This window comes from Solea senegalensis, linkage group LG3 (assembly GCF_019176455.1).
Source record: "Solea senegalensis isolate Sse05_10M linkage group LG3, IFAPA_SoseM_1, whole genome shotgun sequence".
NCBI classification, from domain to species: Eukaryota; Metazoa; Chordata; class Actinopteri; order Pleuronectiformes; family Soleidae; genus Solea; species Solea senegalensis.
Genome location: NC_058023.1, coordinates 10,107,385 through 10,131,724, shown reverse-complemented (window position 1 = coordinate 10,131,724; position 24,340 = coordinate 10,107,385). Strand labels below are relative to the sequence as shown.

The 24,340-nt window shown below is 38.1% G+C and overlaps 3 protein-coding genes and 2 non-coding genes across 8 annotated transcripts; 3 read left to right on the top strand and 2 right to left on the bottom strand.

The window, feature by feature from the left end:
* Window positions 1-307: 307 nt before the first annotated feature.
* LOC122766798 (protein mono-ADP-ribosyltransferase PARP14-like) lies at window positions 308-9,444 on the bottom strand. Its single transcript, XM_044021966.1, has 13 exons — window positions 9,140-9,444; window positions 8,952-9,067; window positions 7,233-8,729; window positions 6,907-7,143; window positions 5,543-5,767; window positions 5,412-5,451; window positions 5,163-5,309; window positions 4,548-4,610; window positions 4,104-4,463; window positions 3,394-4,008; window positions 2,919-3,055; window positions 2,647-2,827; window positions 308-1,720 (listed from the first exon to the last, which is right to left on the bottom strand). Exons 1-13 carry the CDS (start codon window positions 9,309-9,311, stop codon window positions 1,434-1,436), a joined length of 4,077 nt encoding a protein of 1,358 aa, XP_043877901.1. The 5' UTR covers window positions 9,312-9,444; the 3' UTR covers window positions 308-1,433.
* A 3,539-nt stretch (window positions 9,445-12,983) lies between these two features.
* Window positions 12,984-15,118, top strand: LOC122766803 (interleukin-8-like). The gene is made up of 3 exons (XM_044021978.1): window positions 12,984-13,135; window positions 13,995-14,130; window positions 14,722-15,118. The coding sequence occupies exons 1-3, from the start codon at window positions 13,084-13,086 to the stop codon at window positions 14,849-14,851; spliced, it is 318 nt and encodes a 105-aa protein (XP_043877913.1). The 5' UTR covers window positions 12,984-13,083; the 3' UTR covers window positions 14,852-15,118.
* On the bottom strand, window positions 15,105-20,167 carry trmt10b (tRNA methyltransferase 10B). Of its 4 annotated transcripts, XM_044021971.1 has the most exons (9): window positions 19,874-20,167; window positions 19,080-19,188; window positions 18,858-18,991; window positions 18,610-18,762; window positions 17,955-18,016; window positions 17,650-17,774; window positions 17,258-17,325; window positions 17,011-17,134; window positions 15,105-16,474 (listed from the first exon to the last, which is right to left on the bottom strand). In XM_044021971.1, the coding sequence occupies exons 1-9, from the start codon at window positions 20,165-20,167 to the stop codon at window positions 16,350-16,352; spliced, it is 1,194 nt and encodes a 397-aa protein (XP_043877906.1). In that variant the 3' UTR covers window positions 15,105-16,349. The 4 variants fall into 4 exon arrangements, with proteins under 4 accessions (XP_043877906.1, XP_043877907.1, XP_043877908.1 ...); XM_044021972.1 differs by lacking the exon at window positions 17,955-18,016 and having other exon boundaries at window positions 17,696-17,774; XM_044021974.1 differs by lacking the exon at window positions 15,105-16,474 and having other exon boundaries at window positions 17,066-17,134; window positions 17,696-17,774.
* Window positions 20,168-21,467: 1,300 nt separating this feature from the next.
* Window positions 21,468-21,682, top strand: LOC122767373. Its single transcript, XR_006360220.1, has one exon. It is a non-coding gene; the product is annotated as a small nucleolar RNA U3 (small nucleolar RNA).
* Window positions 21,683-23,570: 1,888 nt separating this feature from the next.
* On the top strand, window positions 23,571-23,785 carry LOC122767361. The gene has a single exon (XR_006360209.1). It is a non-coding gene; the product is annotated as a small nucleolar RNA U3 (small nucleolar RNA).
* Window positions 23,786-24,340: the final 555 nt, after the last annotated feature.

The following is a 24,340-nucleotide window of genomic DNA, read 5'->3' as shown; positions in this document are numbered from 1 at the left end:
ATTAAATTGTGCATTGGTTTGAGTTTCTCAATCCTGCACAGTCACATGTCAAGAGTTGGACACATCTCCAACTTAATATTTGTTATTATTGTGTGGAATACGTTCTATTCCTGGAGCTGATATGAATTTCCGCCTGTGTGTGGAGATAACTGAAACAGAGGTGGATAATGACCACACACAGTCAATCAGGAACCTCTGGACTGAGTAGAGTTAATATCTGTGACTTTATGTCATCGCATTTAAAACACCAAATTGGTTTTCACATGTAAAATCATGCAGGTAGTTATTATTATTTCTTCGACCAGGGTTAAAAAATACATCAAGAAAGCCTTTATTATTTTGTACCCTGTATACACACAGACAGAAAAATATACTTTTCTTAATATTAACTGACACAACACATACAGTATGACGTAATGTCCATCAGAGGCTCTGGATACAATATTAATCCTAATCTGCAAGTTACACCACCTTAAATGTTTTAACAACGACTATAGAGAGACATTGTGTGTTAATTGTCTGAGTTGTTGTCAGACCTTGTATTTTTGGCCATTTGTTTGACAGTAGCAGGATTTTAAAATGGAAGATTTCACCAAGTAATGAATGTGAGGAGGAATAAGGCACTGGCTCATTCGTTTTGAGCTCAAAAGACAAAGTCGCACGAGTCGCACGAGTCGCACGAGTCGCACCTTCTGTGAAGCAAGTCTGCATGTAGGTAATTCACTTCTAAATAACAACAAAACATGTGTTTATACTGTTTTAGTCCAAATATTAATGTAGTCATCAAGATACATTAGATACATCAATAATTGTATTCATTTCTTTTTGAAGTTAAAATATAGAAAGTCATTAAATATATGTTTTGACACTAAAATTTGACGTCTGACAACATTAACTCCTCCTTCACTCATCCTCTGCCGCTGTCAAAATTATCACTAGCACTGAACATACTCCAGTGGACAAGGATGTTGCTTCACTGCTCAAGACATCATGGGTTCAAATCCCACTGGAGGTACGTGACCACAAATATGTGCGTGTGTGCCACAATTAATTCTTTGCAGGTTTTACCATTACCTGATTGTATGAATGAATCGTATGAATTGTTCAGGTGCAACGTCATCAAAATTTTAGCAAAACTGTACATACTCTACCTGTAACCATACTATATAGGTACATACTGTACCTTTTTATGTTATTAATCTTCTATTTACACTTCTGTTCCATAAACATACCTTACCTCATACCTCAACATGTGAGAAAAGGTTCTATATTTGGGTTTATGTGGAATTTGGTTCCTCAAATAACATGCAACCTTAAGTCTCTAGAGAGGAAGGGAATGCCAAGTTTAAACTGGAGTCGAATATCTTACATATATACACTATACATATATATAGTTTAAGACACACTGTTTTGCAAAAAACTTTCCATCAGAGTCACTTGAAGGTGATGAGGTAGTCTGGGTATGCTTGGTTATCATGGAACACGATGTACATGCTGGGGTTGTCCATTCTATCCACCACACTGTCATAGCGGTCATGTGGCTGATGGATGTTGCGAGGAGGAGGCACCTTCAAACCACTTTGCCCCACCGTGTACACACCAGTCAGGACGCGAGCCACGAACATTAACTGAGTGCCATCATGAGTGGGCCTGGCATAGATGGGGTTGGCTGAGTAGCTGGCGTTTACAGCAAAGTAGCTTCCATGACCAAATGAAGTTGCTGGAGTAAAAAAGACAGAACCACAGATCCCACAGAGATTCAATGAAAGAACGCTGCCTTCCAAAATTAACTTCATGAACATGGAAATGTTCTCACCTTCTTTATTTACAGTGTTTCCCAACCCTGGTCGTCAGGGAACACTGCCCTCCATGTTTTAGATGTTGCCCTGCTCCAACACACCTGATTCAGATGAACAGCTCGTTAGCAGGCTGACCATTTGAATCAGGTGTGTTGGAGCAGGGCAACATCTAAAACATGGAGGGGAGTTGGGAAACACACCTGGAGTTAGAAGACAAGTCTAATTGGACATGGGATACAAACTACAGTCACTGGCAGACTAAAGTAGTATATGCTTTTAAATAGGGTTTCTAGATGAAACTCTATCTTATTTGTACTATACACCCCAAAGAGTCTGTATGGAGGCTGTTTCAAAAGCCTTTTCAACCGTTTTTTTTTTGGAAATAAAACGTGAACGGCCACTTCAATGTGAATATTGTCATACTTTGCTCATCTATGAGAGTAAACTGAATTTCTTTTTGATTTCTGAACAGATAAACTTGGGGGACGTCATCAGTTTGAAGTTTGGAAACAGATCAAACTGAATGAAGCAAATTTAATGCATTAAGAAAAAAGGAATCAAGAAAATAATTAAAGATTAATCAATGATGAAAATAATTAAAGATTAATCAATGATGAAAATAATTGTACGTTACATCGCTAGTCAACATTGCAAGGAATTGATTTAGTGAAGAAGTAGTCCGTATCACCGACTCTAATAAATTGCTTAAATGTTTTCAATGAACATGAATCTGTCATTCACTGATACTAATGATCAATGGTTTACTTCTCATTCCTCTGCTGAATAGGAAGCAATGCAGAGACAAAAAACCTGAACCTACATTTGTGACATAATGCTGAATCATTACCGTTTTGTCCAGCCAAACTTCGGTTAAAGCCAGTTTTCATGATGGAGTCACTGTTTTCCAGGGTCGTCCCGTGGTACAGGAGCTTTTCACCTGCGCCACCCTGCTCTCTGTTCTTATGAGAAAGGTGCTTTTTCTGCGCTTCATAGCCTTGACGCAAATGAACGTTCTGAAAACGCTCGATCTAAAAAGAAAAGCAAAACAGTGTGGTGTGAAAAAGGTCATTACAGGGATAGGGTTGAGGTCAAGCCTCTGTCTACAGGAAAGGCTCCTACCTTCAAAACAGTGTTGTTGGAAGTTAGTTTGAAGCCCTGCTTTACTCCTTTATACTCTGCAGAAGACGGCTGCAGTGGGAAACGCTTCATATTCTCCCCGTCAGCCATGTTTTCCCAATACAGGGGAACAGTGAAGTCTGAAAAAGGGGAAAGCATGAACAAGAAAAAAATGTCAGATATTAAGAATCAGCCAATAAAAAAACTCCCTGGATCAGATATTGGGGAAAAAAAAAAATCAGATACAATTCGTTAACCCTCAATATGACATAATAACTTCATTAAACACAGGCAACACACTGCAAAGCAACCAAAATGCAATGTAAATGCCTTTGCACAAAATCAGCCTGATATTGTTATTGGTAGATACTCATGTTTGTGATATCAGTATCCTATCAGGCACAAAACAGTGGTATGTTTACATTGTAAATTTCATTTGGTCGAATAAAATCTAAAAAAGTATCAAAGTCAATCTCACCTGGCAGATTCTCAAGTCGTTTTAACATTCTTGTGTGTCTAGTTATTCTACATACAGCCTCCATCTTCTGTAGATCCACATTCCACTGGACATTCTGTGTGTCCACTATCCCTCCCGCTATATCCTTATTTTCCAGCTTGTGATTGGCTGTTCTGGGAAGTCTCTCCCAGTTGCAGTGTGCTCCCATGATGCACCAAGCCACACGACTGTACAAGTCCTCCTCCTCCCTAATTGTCATCTGTTTCCTTAGGTTGCCATGCACAGATGTATTAATCATCTGCATCACCTTGTTCACCCCATCTTTTAACCCGCTCACCGTCAAGCAGCTCTGGCCAGACTGAACGTACAGACACTCCGTCTCCACAAGCAGCTTTAGATTTGTAATGTCGTTCTGGGAAAGACCATTAAGCTGCTCCATTGTGAAGGTTTGTGTGGAGCACTGAGCACAATACAGGTCATCCAGATTCTTCATGGCTGCTTTGACATCGTCTCTCCAAAGACCCAGGATAAGGAAGACAGACTGTCTATTTGTGAAGCTGGTGTGGAGGATGCTTAGATCTGCGATCACAGAACTAGGTGATTTTTGTTCTACATAAGGCAGCTGAGGTGCTGGTACTGTAAGATCAAAACAATCAGTAAGAATTCCCCAATATTTGGACAGATTTCTGAACAACAACAAAAGAAGAAGAGCTCCGTCTTAAAGTTGTTACCTCTGTTGAACACAGCAGTGGAAAACACCTGCAGTGTCTCCACTTTGAACTCCAAGAAGACATTGATCTTAATCAGGACAAGGTGGATGTCAGTGAGACAGTGCAGGGGAGAGGAGGATGTGCCTCTTTTGACTCCTCGGATGATGGCTGCTGCCACAACCCCAGGGTCCATCTTGCCCGCCCCTGCACAGATAGCAGGAATGGCCACGGACTTGCACCCGGATGATTCACAGTGTTGAATGATATCACACACCAGTTGCTCAATGACACCCGCATCTTTTTGTCCAGACACATGTAAAATTGCTTTGCAAGGGAATGATCCAGGCTGGGTTGCAAGAATCTGTCCACGGCCCACGTGTGCTTCATAAAAAGAGAGAGGGACAAAACAAGTAAGATGCTGTTTAATGTGTTTAACTTTAAAATACCTATCTGATCTTTTCTCACCTCCAACCAGTTTAGCCTTCACCTGTGGTCCAGCAACCGTTAAGATGTCTTTACAAACTCCATCTGTAGAATAAAGATATTAATCAATAACAGAGAAATAGTCTAAGAGCTTACACTCGAGCTAGCATCTCTATGGCGCTTTATAGTCATTAAACACAGCTAAATATTAGTTTGAACATGCCAACATGATCACTATGACAATGCTACAATGTTCCTCACCTTAGTTTAGTGTGTTGGTGTGTTATCAAGTTAATATCAACTAGTTAGCAGCAAAAATAGAGTAAAGTTGTTAGCTGGTATTTGGTATAAACCAAAGTACTATCAAATTGAAATTTAGACATGATAATGGCACCATATGACTATTTTATTTTTTTTGTATCTTGTGTACTGGTCTTGATAAACACTAGTTGAGGGGATCAATTCAATCTTGTTGGAACCATGTATGTCTGTACAAAAGTAGCTATTTTGCTGCCAGTTTAGTTGTTGTCCCATTGGGGTGTGTTGGAGCAGGGGAATACACTATGCTAGAAGATTCATTCTCGTAGCACAAACATTCACAAAATATTATTGCTATCCATTTAATAGTCATATTTATAATCAAATTCAGCTACTTACCAATATCAAAATTGACAAAGTTGGTTGTGTTCACAACAGCATCTGTAGTCTCGTTAGTGATGTCACCGAACACTACCTGTAGTTTAACCCCATGTCCTACTGTCACACTGATGTCATCAAGGTCAGTGAAGATAGACCTGAAGAGGACTGAAAGAAAGAACAGGATGTAAATATATTATTATTATTACCATTATTAATAATAATAATTTATTAACAGTTAATAAAGCAGAGTGAATAGTTGAATTTCACCTTGACTTCTGCTGAGAGATGAATAGACCTTATGGTAGCACTGTAAATAAAGACAACCAAATTAAATACTTTCTTATTTTAGACTCAATAATTAAATGTGTCTTACAGCAGTGTCAGTTACCAACACTCACCTCCTCAGAGTCAGCATAACCAGGTTTAATGACAACATGGATGTGGGAGAGAGTACTAGAGGATGGGGATGATCCAAACTGGCATATGCTGTCTGTCAGAACTTCAACAGCTTCTCCCAGAGGATATTTTATCGCCACTCCCGGTCCAATAACTGGAAGTGCGACTGAGTCGAAGCCTTGCTGTGCACAGAGGTCCAAACATCTCTTCAACCCATTTTTAAGAGCCTGGTCCACAAAAGTTAGACAATTAGTCAATGAATCGCTCTTGCACATTCAACCTGAGCAAATCAGAGCTCAGTGTTTGACAAACCAAAGCATACTGTGGTACAGTTGATAGCTCTCGCTCTCACTCTCTCTCTCATATATACTGTATATTATGTGTGTGTGTGCGTGTGTGTGTGTATATATAGACATCAGAATGCTTCAAATTGCTTCTTCGTCTGTGAAGTATCTGACACTTTCCAAATCTAAAGCCAACAGTTAATATGGCACTTCTCTACAATGGAAGTCTGGAGAGACATCCAGCACTCCCACTTCATGCAGCCTATGGTCAAATCTATAGAGGTAAGAAAGGATTGTATCTACTCTGTGTAATTTTTTTCTTTTCTTTTTTTTGCCAACTCTTGTGTTAAAGTTGACATAGAACGCTTGAATCACACATATATGTTAGTTATGGAGGTCTTCTTACATATATTAACTTGTTTTCATGATTAAAAACCTCCTAATCGCTGCAAACGAGCCGATCAAAATATCTCCTCACTGATGCTCTCGTCAGCCGCACTGTTTCAGACCAAAACCACACCCCTAGAATGTGGACTGTGTTGTGATTGGCCAGCCAACGAGAGCTTTCCCACTGTCCTGTGATTGGCCAGGTACCTGGAAGTGACGTAATAGATAGGCCAGCTCTCAGATACACAGCTCCCCCTCTGGCACGGTGGATGCTCTGCATCTCAGCAGCTACAACGAGAGTAGTTCTTCTTCTGCGGTTGAATGTACGCAACCGGATGTGCCTGGACTAGTGCCCGCACCAGGAGGCGCTACGGTGGTGAGGATTTTTGATGACGACATCAAATTCAAATCAAAGTGCCGATCCGCTTCGCAGAGCCCAGGAAAACAATACAACACTATTTTCTCAGCAGTGGCTGAACTGTTTGTTCTGAAACTTTAAGGTTTCATAAACGAGGTAATGACGCAGATACACACACAAACGCAGCGTTAATTGGAGCTTCCGGTCTATGTGGGCTTTAAGCTTTTTTGTATCCAAAGGACTGCAGAACCAAGAATGTATTTGTGGAATGTCACCATGTACAACCGCTATGACCCGTTTCTTTTCTTTTTTTTAAATCCACAAGGTATTACTTTACCTGCACGCTCCGACCTCTGACACCATCCCAAGGCAAACACTCAATGAAGAAGAGCTTGGAGCAGCCAAGAGATGGAGGCCCAGCAACCTGCAGAACATCTCCAGGGTTGATGGTAAAATTTGCCGCCATTGAGTGGAACTTTGTTTGCAATTGGTTCCCCGCTTTAGTCAATAGACTTTTACCAATTTTAGTAGAAGTTAAATTTTTGTTGATCATAGGGACCACCAACACGTTCATCTGTGGAAATAATGATAGAGTTAAATGGATGTAGGCATTATATTGGTAATGTTTTTGCTGAGTATAGAAGAAGAAGAATATAGACTAACCTGTTCATCTTCCAAGCTGCCAACTGCTATTTTCAGGGTTGTTTTGTTGACAGCAACATTCTCAACAGTTTTGCTGTTCAGTTGGGCCATGGATGGGCGTGGTGATGTAAATCTAACTTCTTTGGCATTCACACCTTGTTGCTCTCTAATGAGAACCTGATAAGAGCTCTCTACCAGATCCTTGCTGACTTTTCCCTCTGTTTGGAAGTACCGCTGAGCCCCAGGTCCGTCTAGAACTAGTTTTTCTGAAGCAATGCTGGACAGAACTGAGGTTAGAGAGTCCATGACCTCCTGGACATGACAACGTGGACCAGATATGTGCACACAAGGATTTGGAAAAGGTGAGGTTTTTATTGTTACTTTCTTGTGCTTGAAGCCAATCAGGGATAAGAACTCATTAAAACAATGAACCAATTCAGGCTGAGGGAGCTTCAGTACTTCTTGTGTTACAACCTGGTTCGTTTGGAAGTCCTGTAGAACCGCTTTCAGCCTTTTCACACTTTCATTGCAGCCCACAATTCTCACCTCACTTCCTGAGGTTTCACTGGTTCTTGTGATGAAGCTGAAGTCTACTTTGTCCTCTCTACAGTTCAACTCATTCTTAGCTTTGTTTAGGATTTCCTTCAATGTGTCCAGATCTAGAGACACATCTGCAGTACCCTGCATCATCACTGTGTCCACACTCAGGTCTCTCTTCAGTGCTGCTTCAGCCTCATCCAGAGCACCACATGACAAGCTGGACAAAACCAGACACGAACCAACTTCAAGGGAAACAGGATGTCTGTGGCTTTGCTGAAAGCGAGCCTCATACTTTGAAATTGCGTCACTGGACGTTATGAAGGTCAATAACTCTGAAGGAAGTATAACTCTCTTTTCCATGACCTTTTTGATGAGTTCATCAAGTTTATTAGCTCCCGATTGCACTTGCTTATCATTTCCCTCCATGATGATCATATCATGATCACTGTGGATTTTAACCTCTGGGTAATGTGCCCGTATTTCTCGATTGAACTCTTCTTCTACCAGTTTGTATTTGTTCTTCACTATTGGAACTTCCTTTCTGGTTGGTATACTGTTTTCTATGACTGCTAGCATCTCCTTCACAGCCTCAATTTCTCCCACAACCACAGAATAGCCAGTCTCTTTGTACACTTTGATATCACCTGTCTCCAAGGAGTGATGCTGGAGTAGCATTTTGTTTTGCTTTTGATCAAGAACATGATAGCAGGTGTAGTTCTCAGTGAGACCAATAAAGACGCGATCCACCTGTATCTCCCATTTCTCTGAAGCACCAAAAGCTCCTCCTGGACCCTTCTCAATATCCCCCCTGACCATCGCCTCCTCTTCATCAAAATTTAATTCCACCCTGCAGCCAATAGAGTCGAGTTGTTTCTGTAATATCTTATTTGCTTTAGGGTTGTCTCTCAGGTAATACATGAGAAAAATATCTATCTTGTAACTCTTCTCAAGGCCTTTTGTGTTTGTTTTTGTAAATATCTGAAAAAGAGAACGGACATCCCAAAAGTTAATGAGTAATAGGAATTACAGTTAAAGTTAAAATGATTTCACAGTAACTGTGTTACGTCAACATTACATTTTTTTGCACTAGTAACAAATCCACTCAAACTTGTTTGGCCAGATTACTTGGCTCAGAGGTTTGGGTTTTCCCTGAATAGGAAAGTGCCGGTCAAAGTTTGGAGAGGGCAACATTGAGCTCACCTGTGTCAGGGGCTGATCAGGGGCCTGTGGTGAATTTGTCCGGCTCAGGGTCAAATCTAGTTTTCCAGAAGGTAATGAGATTGTGTGAAACTTCCTCTGCAGAACTCTTTCCTGGTCTGTAAAAGAAATAAAATGGCCACAGTAACAGAGCATTTAAAGGATGTCCTTGGGACAAAGCAATTCCTTACCTTCTATTTCCTTGAAACTAATTTTGTAGATGCTGCCCCCAATGCTTTCGAGTGCAGCACAAACACCTCCCCCCGAATCTCGTTTTTTCTGAAAGTATCTCCATATCTTCTGCTTTTCTTTGTCTGTCAGTTCCCTCGCTTCAAAGAACAGTGAATGTTGGTATTCATCCATTTTGACATTCCAGGCAAACTGAAGTGAGTGCCCACTATCTTCACTCCTGCTTACAGGAGTGAAGATACAAGATACAAGATACAAGACATCTAGTAGGTGATACCTGTGTGTCAAACTCCTCAATGTGATCTAAAGTGGCTCTCTTTCACTTTCACTTACTATAAATGGTGTGTCCCATCTGCTGCAACTAAACACACCCAGTGCCTGGGTAAAGAGTTTACCGGCTGTACATCTGTGCATATACTGTGGCCTTTGATACTGTGACGTACTGTATATTAGCACTGACAATGGTACTGAGGAATGATATGATTGTTTTTCCACTGGTTAAGGAGTCGAGTCAAGAACACTGATCTTACCCGACAAAACCTGATCTTCTGCTATTACCACGTGAAACCACTAGGTGTCATACTGAAACTTGCACAGATACAGTGGCAAAAATACAGCAGCTGTCCACTGCTGATACACTATGGACAGCCTAATGCAGCTACATAAGCAGACTGACAATAATATCAACAGTAATATCAATATTTAGTAAAAGTAGCAGACATTATTTTTACATTTGCCTTGCTTGATATATTCACACATATACATATGTAAGTGTAGCTTCAGCATTTATTATGACTGTAATAGATGACATTATAAATCTGTTGTTTATAAAATCTCATATTTTGACAGGGAAGCAAATATGATTTTGGAGATTGGAGTAAGTGAAAATAAAATTCTTCAGAGGGATAGCATATCTTAGAAGGATGATTTAGTAAAGGCATGTTAATGCTTCTCTGTGAAAATAGTGCTGCTATTACTACTACTGCTATGAATTTATTTTTGAATTCATAGCTAACCCCATTTTTATTTTTTTATTTGGGTAATTGGGGAAAGTATTATAAATACACAATTTCCTGTCAGCCTGCAGAAGGGTTCTCTGGAAAAACAGTTAAAAAAAAGTTAAAGAGTCAAGCAGGTACTGGATTCAAGGTTACATTTTAATTGGATTAAATTATTGATTTAAATTATTGATTAATGAGTGACTCAATTGTTCGAAAGGACTCCAGTACACAGTCTTACAGTCTCTTAAGTACCTTAAATGGTCACTTGAATAAAAGTATAATACCAGGAAATGACTTTGGTAGAAGTTGAAGTCACTTCTTATAATATTACGTAAGTAAAAGCATATGACATTTACTGTACTTAAGTATCAAAAGTCATTTTCGGATATAAAATGTACTCAAGTTTTAGAAGTAAAAGTATTGAAAAAGTGAAGAGATAAGGTTGAGCAATGTTAAGGTGAGTTGTCTATCAACTGGAAGGGTGTGGGTTCAATTCCTGGCACTGCTAGTCTATGTGTGTCCTTGAGCAACACCACTTAGGGACTTTTGTGCTGTTTGAGGGAGTTTTCCATGTAGGTGTACTTTGATCAACCAGAGGGAATGTAGTTTTACCACTGTAGCTTGGGTGCAAGTGAGGGCACTCATAGGTGTGCAGGCATGTGAGATGACAATGGATATTTAGAGCAGTTGAGAAACTGCTCAATCACAAGATTTCTATTTAGGGAAGTTCTTTCTGATTTCTCTTTTATTTTGACTCATGCAACACATTTTTTGCTGTGTGTGCAAGGAAAAAGTAGTTGTTTATAAGTGATTTGTAGTGAGATGTCACCACAGGATAAGAGTGGTGTTTTAAAATATTGTAAACATCCTGAGCTGAACAACTAGTCCAAATAAAAACCAATGGCTGCAATGACTCAAAATACCCAGTTACCCTGGTATCAACACCAACAACGGGTCAGTATTTGAACTGAGCTTCCATCTATTGAAACATCTTCACATAACTCAGGTGTGTGCATGAGATATCAATCTGCACACACAAACAGTTTTTTCCAACTGTTATAAACCTGTTGTACTCATGACCCTACGTTTGTGTACGTGCAGTTATTCAAGATGCTGAACAAAAGTGCTGATAAGATGAACAACAGCCTCATTGTCATTAACATGTTAGTTGTGTCTGTCGTTATAAGAAAGGAAGGTTTGATTTACAAGAACAAGGAAGTAAGGTAATCAAGGAAACACACTTACCCAGTGACTTCATGAAGGTAAACAAACACCTCTAAAATTACTAAAGTTGGGGTTTATTGTCTTAACATGTAGACTAGCAAGAGCTGGCAATCAAACCCTCAACCTGACATTTGAAAGACAACTCACTCCACCAACTCAACTAGCATCGCTTAACCCTCCCTTAACAAGGTGTAATCTAGAAAAAGACCTACGTTAATGTATAATGCTCTATATCATTTTATTGTTTATTCATTATTGACCCAAAGTGAAGAGTGTTTATATTCATTTTATGATCAGTAGTATTAAAAGTCCTCTCAACCTTTTATGGTACAACATCTTTGCTGAGTCATTGTCTACTGTAATACATCATTTCATTTTATACAGTCATGTGGACTCTGACAGAGACATGATGACCCACATCTATTATGAAGACACATGTTTTCAGTCACAAGGGAGGGAGTATTATTTCTTGAGGCAAACCAGAAAGCACTTTATCTGACTTGAGGTTTAGCCGCTGTCAAGTGAAATGTGGTTCCTGCCTGTCTGCTTTTTTGTTTATCTGTCTGGCGTCAAAGGCTTAAGCAAACTTGTTGCTGATACCAAAACAGACGCCAAATCATTTTAAATTGAGTAGATGACAGATGTTAAACAAATAATGGAACATGTATCATTTGACAAATTATGTTTTCAGCCCTGTTTTCAGCCCAAATTATGTTTTCAGCCCTTTCAGCCCTTTTTAAGTGTTTTTACATTGGCTAATTCTTTTTTTTTTAACGTGAAATCACTTTAATCTATTAAGGTAACTTGTATTGGCAACAATCAGTGTTGGTGGATAATTTTCTTATTGAAAGTCAAATTACTTTCAGTAGTCTTAATCTTAAAAGGTTATTACTGAAACCTACAAAATTAAAACTGAAAAAAGAAATGAATGGTTGGCTGTCACACATTGTAAATATCCTATCAAAGCTAATAGCTTATTGAATAAGCAAAAGTGTATTTATATTTCACACATTTCAATGCAAATTGCTAATATTAGCTTTAGCTAAAATTCTGCTAGCCATCAGATGTAGCTTTTGTTAGCAGTAGCAAGTGTTGGCTAAAATGGAGAGAAAAGAAGCAAACAAAGCAAAGTATCTTTAATTTGCATGTACAATAGGTCCAACGTCGAATGAATGTCAAGTAATTCTACTATGTCCTTAATTTGTAGTACTTTGCACCGCAGCTTTATCATTAAATTGAAAGAATAAGCCTCCAGGTAATTACCATCCTCAGTAACCACACTATCTCACAGTAGACAAAAGTGTATTACCTCTTTCACAGTCGAGGAAAACAGAGAATTATTGTGCAGATTTTTTATCATGCAGATGATCAATCATGAAGCTTTTGGCCAGACAGAAACCCCTTCGACTGTGTGTGTGTGTGACTCACATCTGTGGCCACTGACAGCGAGCACATCGTAACGCAACCTCAATGTGGCCTGTGTGGTCTGTCCCTGAACTCACCATCCCATGACTACCTTCTGCTGCACACGTGAACACACCAAAGTGAAACAAACACACATACACAGCTTATTTTTTTTTTCATTTAAATTCCCACTGTTAAATCTGTGCACCACATGATCACTTAATGTATAAATAGTGGTGGGAAGAAGAATGTAGACAGTCGAAACAGCTGTACAACATCTGTCTGTGTGCAAGAACTGAAGCAGCTGCCGTAACAAGATGAAGCTCTGCATCCTCTTCATGTGCCTGACCCTCTTTGCAATCATTAATGGTAAGAACTATACAATTTTTGTAGATACTGTCGAGTTTTTTTGCTGATTTGTTTCATCCTAGAAACATAAAATGTACTATAACAGGGTAATAAACATGCTTTCAGAATGCTGATTAAATTGAAGCAGATTCATTGGGTTACCTATCTTTGTTTTTGCAACATTTGTGAGAATTAATCTTGTGCTTTTTCTCCCACATTTCAGGCAGCCACTTTCCTTTCTTTCTTTTTTATTACAAATTGAAAATAATTTGTCAAACACTAAAACTTTCTTCTGCTCCATCACAGAAGGCTCAAGCCTGCTTTTATTGTCATTTTTATGATAACTCAACTTTGATTAAATTTGAGTTTATTCATTTCATACCGGGAGAAAAGAGTGCATTTCCTTGATGTGGGATCAATAAAATCAAATCTAATCTCAAAACAAAGTAAAACTGGAACATGTGGAAGAAATGTATAGTTATGATAGTAGTACATGTGATTTGAGTGATGATCGCTGACTGTTTCACTGTGTATTGCAATCTATCAAACAGATTTTCCAGCATGTTGTAAAAACAGAACCATTACATCAACAAGGATTTTCTATGTTTCATACATTTTAGTCGGCAGGGAAAATGGAGAAGTTCTCATTATAAGGATGTCACAATGTCAAAGCTGGTGACGGTGAAAAGTGGCCTTGTCAGCATGAATTAGCAGTGTAATAGTATTTTACTAAGATCTCAGTAAAGCAAAGCAACTAATTAAGAAATAAACATTTGATATGTTCAAATTTTAAAAGCAAGTGTTGATCTCTGCCAGGACAGATCGGCTGTACGTGCTGAGTTTGATTGAAGTGACACAGTGTGTGGTGTTGTGTTGACAGGAATGCCTCCACTCAGCAGGGACTACAACACACACTGTCGCTGCCTTCAGGTGGAGTCCAGGATCATTCCTCCAGACAGTCTGAGGAGCATCAAGCTCATCCCTGAAGGTCCTTACTGCGCAAACGCTGAAGTCATGTGAGTGAAGCCTCAGTTCTCACGCACACAGGTGACCGAGTGAGTGACCGAGTGAATGGCTGGTTTGTTGGTCGTTGGTTGGTCGGTCGGTTAGTCAGTTGACTGGTTGGTGTCTGTGAGTGACTGATTGGCTGATTGGTCAATTGGTGTCTGACTGACTGAGTGTTTGGCTAGTTGGTTGGTTAGTTTATTGGTTGGTTGGAGTGAGTGAGTGAATGAGTGAGTGAGTGGTTAATCGCCTGGTTGGTGTCTGACTAACTGAGTGAGTGAATGATTGACTGGTTGGTCGGTCAGTCAGTCAGTCGGTTGATCGGTTGTCGTGTGAGTGACTGAGTGAGTAGTTGGTTTGTGTTGGTGTCTGTCTGTCTGTCTGTCTGTCTGACTGACTGACTTTTACTGACTGAAATAAAAGTTACATAATAAAACATAAATAAATAAAAAGGATATTGATTCTGTTGTATATAAATGATGTTTTAGCTGCGAATATGGAATATCAGAGCTCATCCCAATGACAGAGTGGTGCCATATTTAAAATTCCAAACTGCAATATTATCATTACTTATTTTTAAAATTTTTATTTTTTTAAATCAGAGCTGGGCTAGCGAGTGGAGAGAAGGTCTGTCTGAATCCTCGGTCCACGTGGGTGAAGAAGCTGGTCCACTTTATTCTGCAGAAGCAGCTTCATCAGCAGGGAAGAGCAGGCGCCAAGAATCAGGCATAAACATGCAGAGAGAATCTGCCTCCTGCAAACTGAGCCACGCTGATTTACTTTAACGATGAATACATGACAGCATATCTGTTTTGTTTACCCTTTAACTTCTTTATACTCTTTGGCTCTGCTCAGGGGGTTTTCAGGGAGTGTGAAACGTGCTATTATATTATATTGTGCTGATGCTTCCTTATTATTTTCCTGAAGTTCTTCATTGCTGTTTTGTATCAAGGTCCAATGTAAGTTCTCAAAACAATAAAACATGTTTATGATGTGAAATGAGTTTTATTTTGTGCATTGGATCTTACAGCTGCGTTACAATGCAACACCTTTAAGACACTAGTCATACATTTTGAAGGCAGCGAGTGCTAAGAATCTTTTTAATAAATGAATTTGTGACAGCAGTTTTGAGATCTGAATTGTCACGTATGCACAACTGAATATCTGCCCCCTGGTGGTGAGCTCAGTTATAGTGTGAAGTCATTTGAGACGTTTCTCAGTTTGTCAACCTTTGAGTGTGTTCTTGCTGTCTTGATAATATTCAAACCTCAGATGACACAAATTGTTTAAGGTCTGTATGTACATGTGCAGCCATTGCTTTAATTAGCAAACAACATTCAGTGAATGGTACATGCAATTAAAGAAAACCCAACAAGAATAATAAAATAGGGGAAATAAAAATATAAATCAGCCTGATTTTTGAGATGATACATGTTACGTTTACAGAACGTTTATAGGGCTTTATGTAACAAAATGTTCATTAAATAGACATAGTATAAATATAGAACATAAATGAAACATAGTGTCTGTAGGAAGGCACATGGAAAAGTAGTAATTCACTGCACTCATCGCTCTTCAAACCTCACACGTCCGTACAATCATTCAGTTATTTGATTGACGTTTACGAGGTTTGTTAAAAGCATTCTCTATGTTCAACACGCACTTATCGCGCTAGCTCTCATGCACTGGAGTTTGTATCGTTTGTATCGTATCGGAGTGGAGTATTTCCCTCTGACAAAACCACACCTGATGTAGTAAAGTAAAAGTAAGTCTGTAACTTCCTGTGGTGAAGTTAGTTTGATGAAAGCGTGGGCTGCTGGTTTTAAAAGAGTCTGCGTGTGGAATATCCAACTTGAAACCTTTTTTCACAGTGAGGTACCGTCTTGTGTTTTTACATTCTCCGTTGTATCTCAATTTCTGTTCTGAGCTTAAAACATCTGCCATCCCCTCTACAATTATAAATAATATAATATATATATATATATATATATATTTTTTTTTTAAATAGTAACAATGTTCACTGTTTGTGAATCCTGAGTAAATGTCACACAGTATTCTCTGTTTTATGACTTTAAATCCCTGATAATAATCATCTCCAGCATCATAATGTGACATTGTTTGGTTTTAGTGTAAAGACCAAGAAGACTTTTATCTTTCATTGCATTTTTCCCAGTGTGTCAGTTCCCCTCAGGTCACTAAAATTGTTTTTTTTTTCCCTCTTCTCGTACATTCAAAAGAGCTTCTGTGAGGAAGAATCATCTGGTGCGACGACATAACCCTTCCCCTGAGGGAACCATGCCTGCAGGGCTTCCGTCCAGCTGCCCGTGTCGCAGAAGGTCAGCAAAATGTCAAACACTGTGGACAGAGGAGAAGAAGCTTAAAAACACAAAGGATACATTTGCCAATTTTATAATATTTCGCATAAATCTTTCCCAACTTTAATAAAAATCTGAGGAAAATGATGGTGGAGTTGGATGAAAATATGCAGATAAATATTTATGAGACAATACGCTACCAATTTATGAGTAACAAAAGTACATTTCCAATTCTTACACAAATTCTATCTCCCACCTATAAAGATGCACACATTTTCCAAAGATAATTCACAGAAAATAACAATAACAATAATAATAATAATAATAATAACAATAATAATAATAATACTACATATTGTCCCAGATGTAAAACACAGGAAGAAACATCTATACCTATGTTTTGATTGTTGTGACTGGGTTATACCACTTTTGGATTTCAGATCATTCCTTTACTAAATCAGTATTACAGAATGAATTTTAATTAAACCAGTCTTTATTTTTTTATTTTATTATTATTATTATTATTATTTTAAAAAGAAGGAAAAAAAGAATAACAACACAAAAATCATCACTGACCTTGATTAACCGCCAGGATCTTTGAATGGAAATTTTTGGCATTGCTTTTCTTCACCATATACTCGTCAATGGGCAGCCTCACGGTGTGGACGCTCAGTTCTGAGGCCCGTGTGAAGCTCAGCTTCTGCAAATCATGCACAAAACTATTGGTTTCCCTGCCACTCACCACATACAGTATAGCCCATGTACAGGAAAGTGGCTGAGATTTAAAAAAAACTTTTAGTCATATTGAAGATGCATATAATACCTTCTGGATGCTTTCGTCCACAAGACCACCAAGGACATAAACTTTTTCTGCATCCATTGTTTCCAGTGCTGAAATTACAGAATATATAAAAAAAATATATATATACCGTATAGACAATAACAGCAACAATAGTATAGAGAATATTCAATTCATATTCCTGTTTACAGCAGTAACAGGTGTACCTAATAAATCTACCTGGCAAAAACACTGAATATGTTCTAAAGTCCCGCACTGCCAACTTTACAAAGATATTATAAAACAGCATAATTTGTTCCATTTCTGGACAGCAAAAGTGGTCTAAATGCGCCCACTGCTGGCCAAAATATATACTCCACCTAAATATTTTCTATGGAATTTCCCTGTGGGATTCACCCAAATGTCCAGCAACTCACTGAGGACAACTGACTCATCTGTAAAATGAATCCAAAACCTTCGGACCTTGTTCGGCGTCTGGGGAGAGGTAGACAACAGTTTCTGTCGGGAAAAAGTCCAGAAAACTTTCATCTGTGATTTCCATCTGAAAAACAAAGCAGATGAAGAATAATTTACAGAGGAAGTGGGTTATGTATGGAGTTTAATTTTCTTTGGTGAAATACACATTAATCTGAGAATAGACTACCTTCAAAAGGCCATTAGCCTCTTTACACAGGCTTCTAGTCAGTTTTATTATTGATGTTTTACATTGGCAATATTTCACCTGACTATCATCCTGTTCACACCCTGAGATCCTCTGACTGAGGCCTGTTCCAATTTTTTTGACTGAAAACAAAGGGGGACAAAGCTTTTGAAATAAGAGCCCCAAGACTCTGGAACTCACTGTTAGAGGAAATATGACAGACATAGTCAGTAACATCCTTTAAATCAAAAACTTAAAAGCACCTTTAGCATTTTGCATTTCCAGATTTTAAATAAATCTGGTTTCCATTATTTATTATTCATGTTTTATTTTTTTATTCTTTTATTAATGTGTGTCTATCTTATTGTGTTTTTATTTCATGCCTTTTAACTAGCAAAATAAAAATGAATAGCCGCAGCACACGATATGACACTACTTTGATGAATTAGTGTTCATAAAACCCAATCAGCGGTTTAACAATAACTGCTGTATACACACAAATGCTCCCTCAATCCGGTCTGATAGTTTTACTTGACGGAGCCTGTTTTTAAATGAAGAACGCAGCCACTAATGTGAGATTGTTTCTGTTCATGAAGATCAAACAGAGGCAGAATAATAAAATCAACAACAGCAAAAAATCAGCAAACGCTACATACTGCAGCTTCACCACTAAAACATCAGCATTTTGCTTCATTTGCAAAAATGAATACAGATGTAAAATAATTACAATATTCACCATGTAGCTCAGGAAGCCATCATTCTTTCGTATGCACTCTCTGTAAAGACGACTGTCCTCCCTCAGGTCTGTCAGGAACAGGTGGAACGGTCGAGCTGCCTTCTTGTTTGACCCATACACTCTTCTCAACTGACCGGCCAATCGACTAATCTCCTGACACACACACACACACACACAGAAACAGGAGAGTAAACAGGCGTTTTACATTTAGAGATGCTGTTTTAAAACTCCATCATCAGATTTACTACCTTGTCAGACATGCTGTCCGTCATACTCAGATCCACACAGAGTTTGAGTCCAGTGGACTGAGCCTCAGCTAAGCGCTCTTTAGTCATGGCCTTCATGACCCGTTTGGTAAACTGAGGAACGTCAACACTAGCGCCTGCATGACAGACAAACACAGGAACTTTTCCCCTCAGTCTCTCTGAGAGCCAAACTACTATTTATGGCTCTTTTCGCTGCTTCTTTACCAGACTCCCGCTCACGGTTGAGCCTCTTCCTCTGCTTCTCCTCTTTCCTCTTGCCCTTCTTCACAGCGAGCTGCCTCTCCCAGTTTCGCTGCTTCCTCAACACGTTCCTCTATTTGTTCAACAACAACAACAAAAAATGAGATCTACAGAGGAAAACCTCTCTTGGTATCTGTCTGATACTGGTCAAATCACTGCATCTAACATCAGACGGATAAATGCAAAATCTGATAGAATCCAAAAATCCTACATATCTCTTGCTTCACTATGCACAGACTGTAAATAAAAATGAGCAAAGCATTTTAGCTGAGTCATGTTTGGGCTGTTTATTTCTTTTTTGGGAGAACAATATTTGTTACAAAGTTGGGCAATTATGTCTTTGAAATGACTCAGCACAAATGAGTTGTTAACAGGTCCATAGTTCATAATGGTCTAAAATGACTGTATCGTACTAATATTGGTGACCATAGATTCTCAAGTTTGTCATATCCTATCTGAGTGGTTTTGTCCCATCCATAGCATATATGAACAAAATGTTTTGTATTGCTTGTTTATTTTTCACGTTCTGACAGTGTATATACTATGGTCTTGTTAAGAACAACACTCTGTTTGGTTTGGGGTTTTATGGCTAAAATGACATAATTCTGTCTTCTGTTTGTATTTTTACAAGGAAAATAAAAGAGCATAGGGGTTAATACGTGAATGGACAGTGAAATGCTACAGTGTAAAGCTGTGTATGTTTTAACATATTCTCAGATATCTCGCTTTGTTTTTAAATGAAGGTTAAACTCACTTACTGAACACAGTGCATCTTCTCTCCCAGGCTTCTCCTCCACCACATCAGCCTCCACTTGTATGTGAAGCAGGTCCATCTCCTCTGAAACTCCATTCAGCTGCATGTCACACTCTGCTGAGGGAATATGCGCCATTTGTCTGCTTCTCTCGTGTCGACTCGTCTCACAAACATTACCTGGACATTCGGTGTTTTCAATGACGAACTGAAAACGACATATAAATGTGTACAGGAGGATAAAATAGGAAGAAATCACGCGTGAGTACCAGAGACAGAAGCGGCTTCCTGTTGCGTTCATGTGAACGGCGCATAAATATGACGTCAGAGTAAACAATTTTGAGAAAAAAGTCCCTCTTTTTTAAATGTGTATTTACTCGCAATTAAATAACTTATTTCAAATTCATTTATTCTTTTTTTTTATTATTATTATTATTATTATTATTATTATTATTATTATTATTATTCGTTCTGGGTTTAAAGACTGCCAACACAAACAATGTAATACTTTGTTTCACCAAAGGAGGGCGCTGTGTAACCGTCAATGGAAGTGAGGAAAAGTGACTTTCGTCGTTGGAAAACTAGCATCTCTAACAACTGTAGGTACAATAAATGCAGCCTGTGCTCCGTCTATCCGTACGTATAATTCAGGTAATTTGATAATAAAATAATAACCCATGAAATATGTACACGTACACGTTTGCCGGGGTTTTTCTGTGTGGCGGTGGCAATGGAGTGAATGAATCCCTGTATACTTTCATTATATTTTAGTTTATTTTCTTTAAAAAAAAATACGTTATTGTATTGTTATTGTATAAGTTCAGAGGTCGAGAAACATTTGCAATCACCACTATTACATGAACAATGAAATGCATAAAATAACCTCTAAGATTGTTTTAATGTATGTTATTTGTGTTTTAGACTGAAACCACCTACCAAATGATGACATTTACTCGTTTGGATATAGATGGGAACTACATTGTAACCCCGTGTTTCTAGTCGGACGTACAAAATGACGCATAAGTTTGCCCTTAATTTCGGCTTTTTTCAACGTTAAATCATATTTTTCTCAACATAAGCCTCGTGTGACAAATACATAAATCAGACTCGCATGTTGTCAGGAATATATATCGCCTTGTCTTTGAAAACACGATTTGCACATCGGTTGTTAGCAGTTGAAGCTAAAGCAGCTCCGCAGCAGCCAATCTGAGTGTAAGGAAGGGGGCTGTGCTGCCGAGAAGCATTGTGGGTACTAAAGTGTGAAATCATTTCTTAGTTTTCTTTCCCTACGCATATTGATTTATAATGATTTATAATCACCGACACACATATGGTAAGTATTGTATTTACCAAATTACACGGTTTAAAAAAATAAAAGGCGAGGAGAGGTATTGGCTGTTATCAACTATTTTATGTAACAAAGCACACGGTTAGTTAATATGTTCCTCTATTGACTTTCGAAACTGTTGGAATCACTGATAATTGAACAAGTAAGTGTGTATATCATGATGAGTTGTGTATGTGGTGGGGCGTATCATGTACCGTGACAGAGACATACAGTGCTGACTCACTTATAGTGAGACTGTCACGATTATAGAGTTAAGACTATACTTTCAGGGATCATTTCTATAGTTTATGACTTGAGAAATGTGTTTCTAAATTGTTAGTCTCGCTAATCACGATGACGAGTACTTGATACTTCTTCTTGAGCGCGAAGCGAATGCAGAGACTTGAGTCAATCATAGGCTCTGCATTATTGATGACCGTTCACTGTCTCTTTTAGGGGCAATGAGGGAAGAAGTATGATCAGAGTGATAGTGCATTGATGTGAAAATTAATTTTACTTACATACTGAATCATCACTCAAAAATTCTCGAAGACTGTAGGTGAAGGTGAAAACCCCTTAAGCTCCGTACCTGAGATACCCCGTTATTAAATAAGTCACTTACACTTTTGTATTCTACCGTGAAAGGGCTCATTATCTCCTATGCTGTAGCCGAAAGTGACGGGGCTGATAATTATGTGTAGTATATTTAATTTAATTTAATATTGTTTACACATACTCAGTCTTGTATGAAGTAGTTATAAAGGATATTTTAGTTAAATTGCAAGTGTCTTGTCAGATAATTACTTTGGTAGAAGTTAAAGTCACTTTTTATAATATAATTAAGTCTTGAAGTATATGACATTCACTTTACTTAAGTATCAAAAGTCAGTTTTTTGGTATAAAGTGTACATTTTAGAAGTAAAAGTATTAAAAAAGGGTGGCCTTAGGCCTGAGCTATGGTTCCTCAGTGGTAGGGCAAGTTGTCTTTCAACTCAAAGGTTGTGGGTTCAGTTCCTGGCTCTGTTAGTGAATGTGTCCTTGAGCAAGACACTTTACCCCGTTAATAAAATATCATTAATATTAGAGAAGCACTATATAAATACATACCATTACCAACTTTTATTTGTTAGTAACAAATAACAAAGATATTTAGAGGAAATGTAGTGGCGTAAAAGTACACAATTTATTTAGGAAATGTAGTGGAGTACAAGTGCAATTTATTGGAAATATAAATAAAGAAAAGTACAGATATGTGAATTATGTACTTAAGTACAGTACATTACAACACTGCATACAATACTTTGCTCTCCACAGTTGTGCGACTACTGATGCACAATCACCGGCCACTTCATTAGGTACCACTGTTCCTGCTGTAAACAGGAATATGAATTGAATATTCTCTATACTATTGTTGCTTTTGTTGTCTATACGGTCTATGATTAATAATAATATTATTATGCCTGTTTTCATTATGTATACATGATATTTTCAATAGACATTATTGTATTCCCCAAGTGGAAAGTTATTTAAAGTTTTGGGAAACGCTTTCCATCACCAAGCTATTTCTACAGTGTTTAAATGAGCGATGGAATATGTAATGTAGCTTCAATGATTGTTTTAACATATATTGTTTGGTTTTTTTAGACTAAAACGACTGACTCCATTCAGCTAAAACCTACCAAATGATGGCATTTACTCGTTTGGATATGGACGGGAACTACAGTGTAACCCCATGTTTCTAGTCGGACGTACAAAATGACGCATACGTTTCCCCTTAATTTCGGCTTTTGTCAACGTCAAATCGTATTTTTCTAAACAGAACTTCAGTGAAATTATCTTTGTCTTACATTAGTAAGCCGCGTGTGACAAATACATAAATTAGACTCGATGTTGTCAGGAATATATATCGCCTTATCTTTAAAAACACGATTTGCAAGTCGGTTGTTAAAAGCAGTTGCTAAAGCAGCTCCGTAGTAGCCAATCAGAGTGTAAGGAATGAGGGTCGTGCTACCGAGAAGCATTGTAGGTACTAAAGTTTGGAATAATTTCTTAGTTTTTTTTCACTATGCATATTGATTTATAATGATTTATAATCACCGGCACATATATGGTGAGTATTGTATTTACCGAATAACACGGTTTAAAAAATAAAAGTTGAGGAGAGGTATTGGCTGTTATCAACTATTTTATGTAACAAAGCACACGGTTAGTTAACATGTTCCTCTATTGACTTTCGAAACTGTTGGAATCACTGATAATTGAACAAGTAATTGTGTATATCATGATGAGTTGTGTATGTGGTGGGGCGTATCATGTACCGTGACAGAGACATACAGTGCTGACTCACTTATAGTGAGACTGTCACGATCTTAAAGTTAAGACTATACTTTCAGGGATCATTTCTATAGTTTATGACTTGAGAAATGTGTTTCTAAATTGTTAGTCTCGCTAATCACGATGACGAGTACTTGATACTTCTTCTTGAGCGCGAAGCGAATGCAGAGACTTGAGTCATTCATAGGCTCTGCATTATTGATGACCGTTCACTGTCTCTTTCAGGGACAATGAGGGAAGAAGTATGATCAGAGTGATAGTGTATTTATGTCAAAGGAAAAAAGAATTCCATGAGACGTAGTCGAGATGAGTGGAGTCGTGCGACATGCAGCATGTGTTAATAGTGTGAACTGAATTCCGTATGGTTGGTGTTCTGGTGGGAGTCGATTTTATGTGGTAGCGTGCTATTATGTACCTATTTTAAGTATTTTTAACGTTCAATCTGTAGACAAGATTTCCACACTAACGACATCTTAATTTGTCAGATATATGCAATTCAGTATTCACGGACACGCAATTTCTGAATTGTAGCCTTCTATAATGACAAACCCCGCCATACACATGAATGGCAAAAGTGACGTCTTTCCAGTTTACCGTTATCTGCAATTCACTTTTTTTGTATCTTACTTTTTATTGCCTTTGCACCAGGTTACAGTAACATTTGCACAGCCAAAATGAAAAGAGAGAAAAAATTAATAAGTTAACACAATTAAAAGTATATAAATAAATAAATAAAAAACAAAATAGTGAAACAACACAAAAAAAGTACATTTATGTATTAAAAAATACACAGAGCAGGCATTAACAATTCAA

Excerpts from the sequence above, each read along its gene's own strand:
- LOC122766798 (XM_044021966.1), bottom strand. The coding sequence starts at position 9,311 with ATGGATGAATACCAACATTCACTGTTCTTTGAAGCGAGGGAACTGACA. Across the intron at positions 5,768-6,906 it reads TCAGAGGTCGGAGCGTGCAG|GCTCTTAAAAATGGGTTGAA; the intron begins GTAAAGTAATAC and ends TTTGTGGACCAG. Across the intron at positions 5,310-5,411 it reads ATCTCTCAGCAGAAGTCAAG|TCCTCTTCAGGTCTATCTTC; the intron begins GTGAAATTCAAC and ends TCTTTCTTTCAG.
- LOC122766803 (XM_044021978.1), top strand. The coding sequence starts at position 13,084 with ATGAAGCTCTGCATCCTCTTCATGTGCCTGACCCTCTTTGCAATCATT. Across the intron at positions 13,136-13,994 it reads CCTCTTTGCAATCATTAATG|GAATGCCTCCACTCAGCAGG; the intron begins GTAAGAACTATA and ends TTGTGTTGACAG. Across the intron at positions 14,131-14,721 it reads TGCGCAAACGCTGAAGTCAT|AGCTGGGCTAGCGAGTGGAG; the intron begins GTGAGTGAAGCC and ends TTTTTAAATCAG.
- trmt10b (XM_044021971.1), bottom strand. The coding sequence starts at position 20,167 with ATGAACGCAACAGGAAGCCGCTTCTGTCTCTGGTACTCACGCGTGATT. Across the intron at positions 19,189-19,873 it reads GAGAAGATGCACTGTGTTCA|AGGAACGTGTTGAGGAAGCA; the intron begins GTAAGTGAGTTT and ends TTGAACAAATAG. Across the intron at positions 18,992-19,079 it reads CAACCGTGAGCGGGAGTCTG|GCGCTAGTGTTGACGTTCCT; the intron begins GTAAAGAAGCAG and ends TCTGTCATGCAG.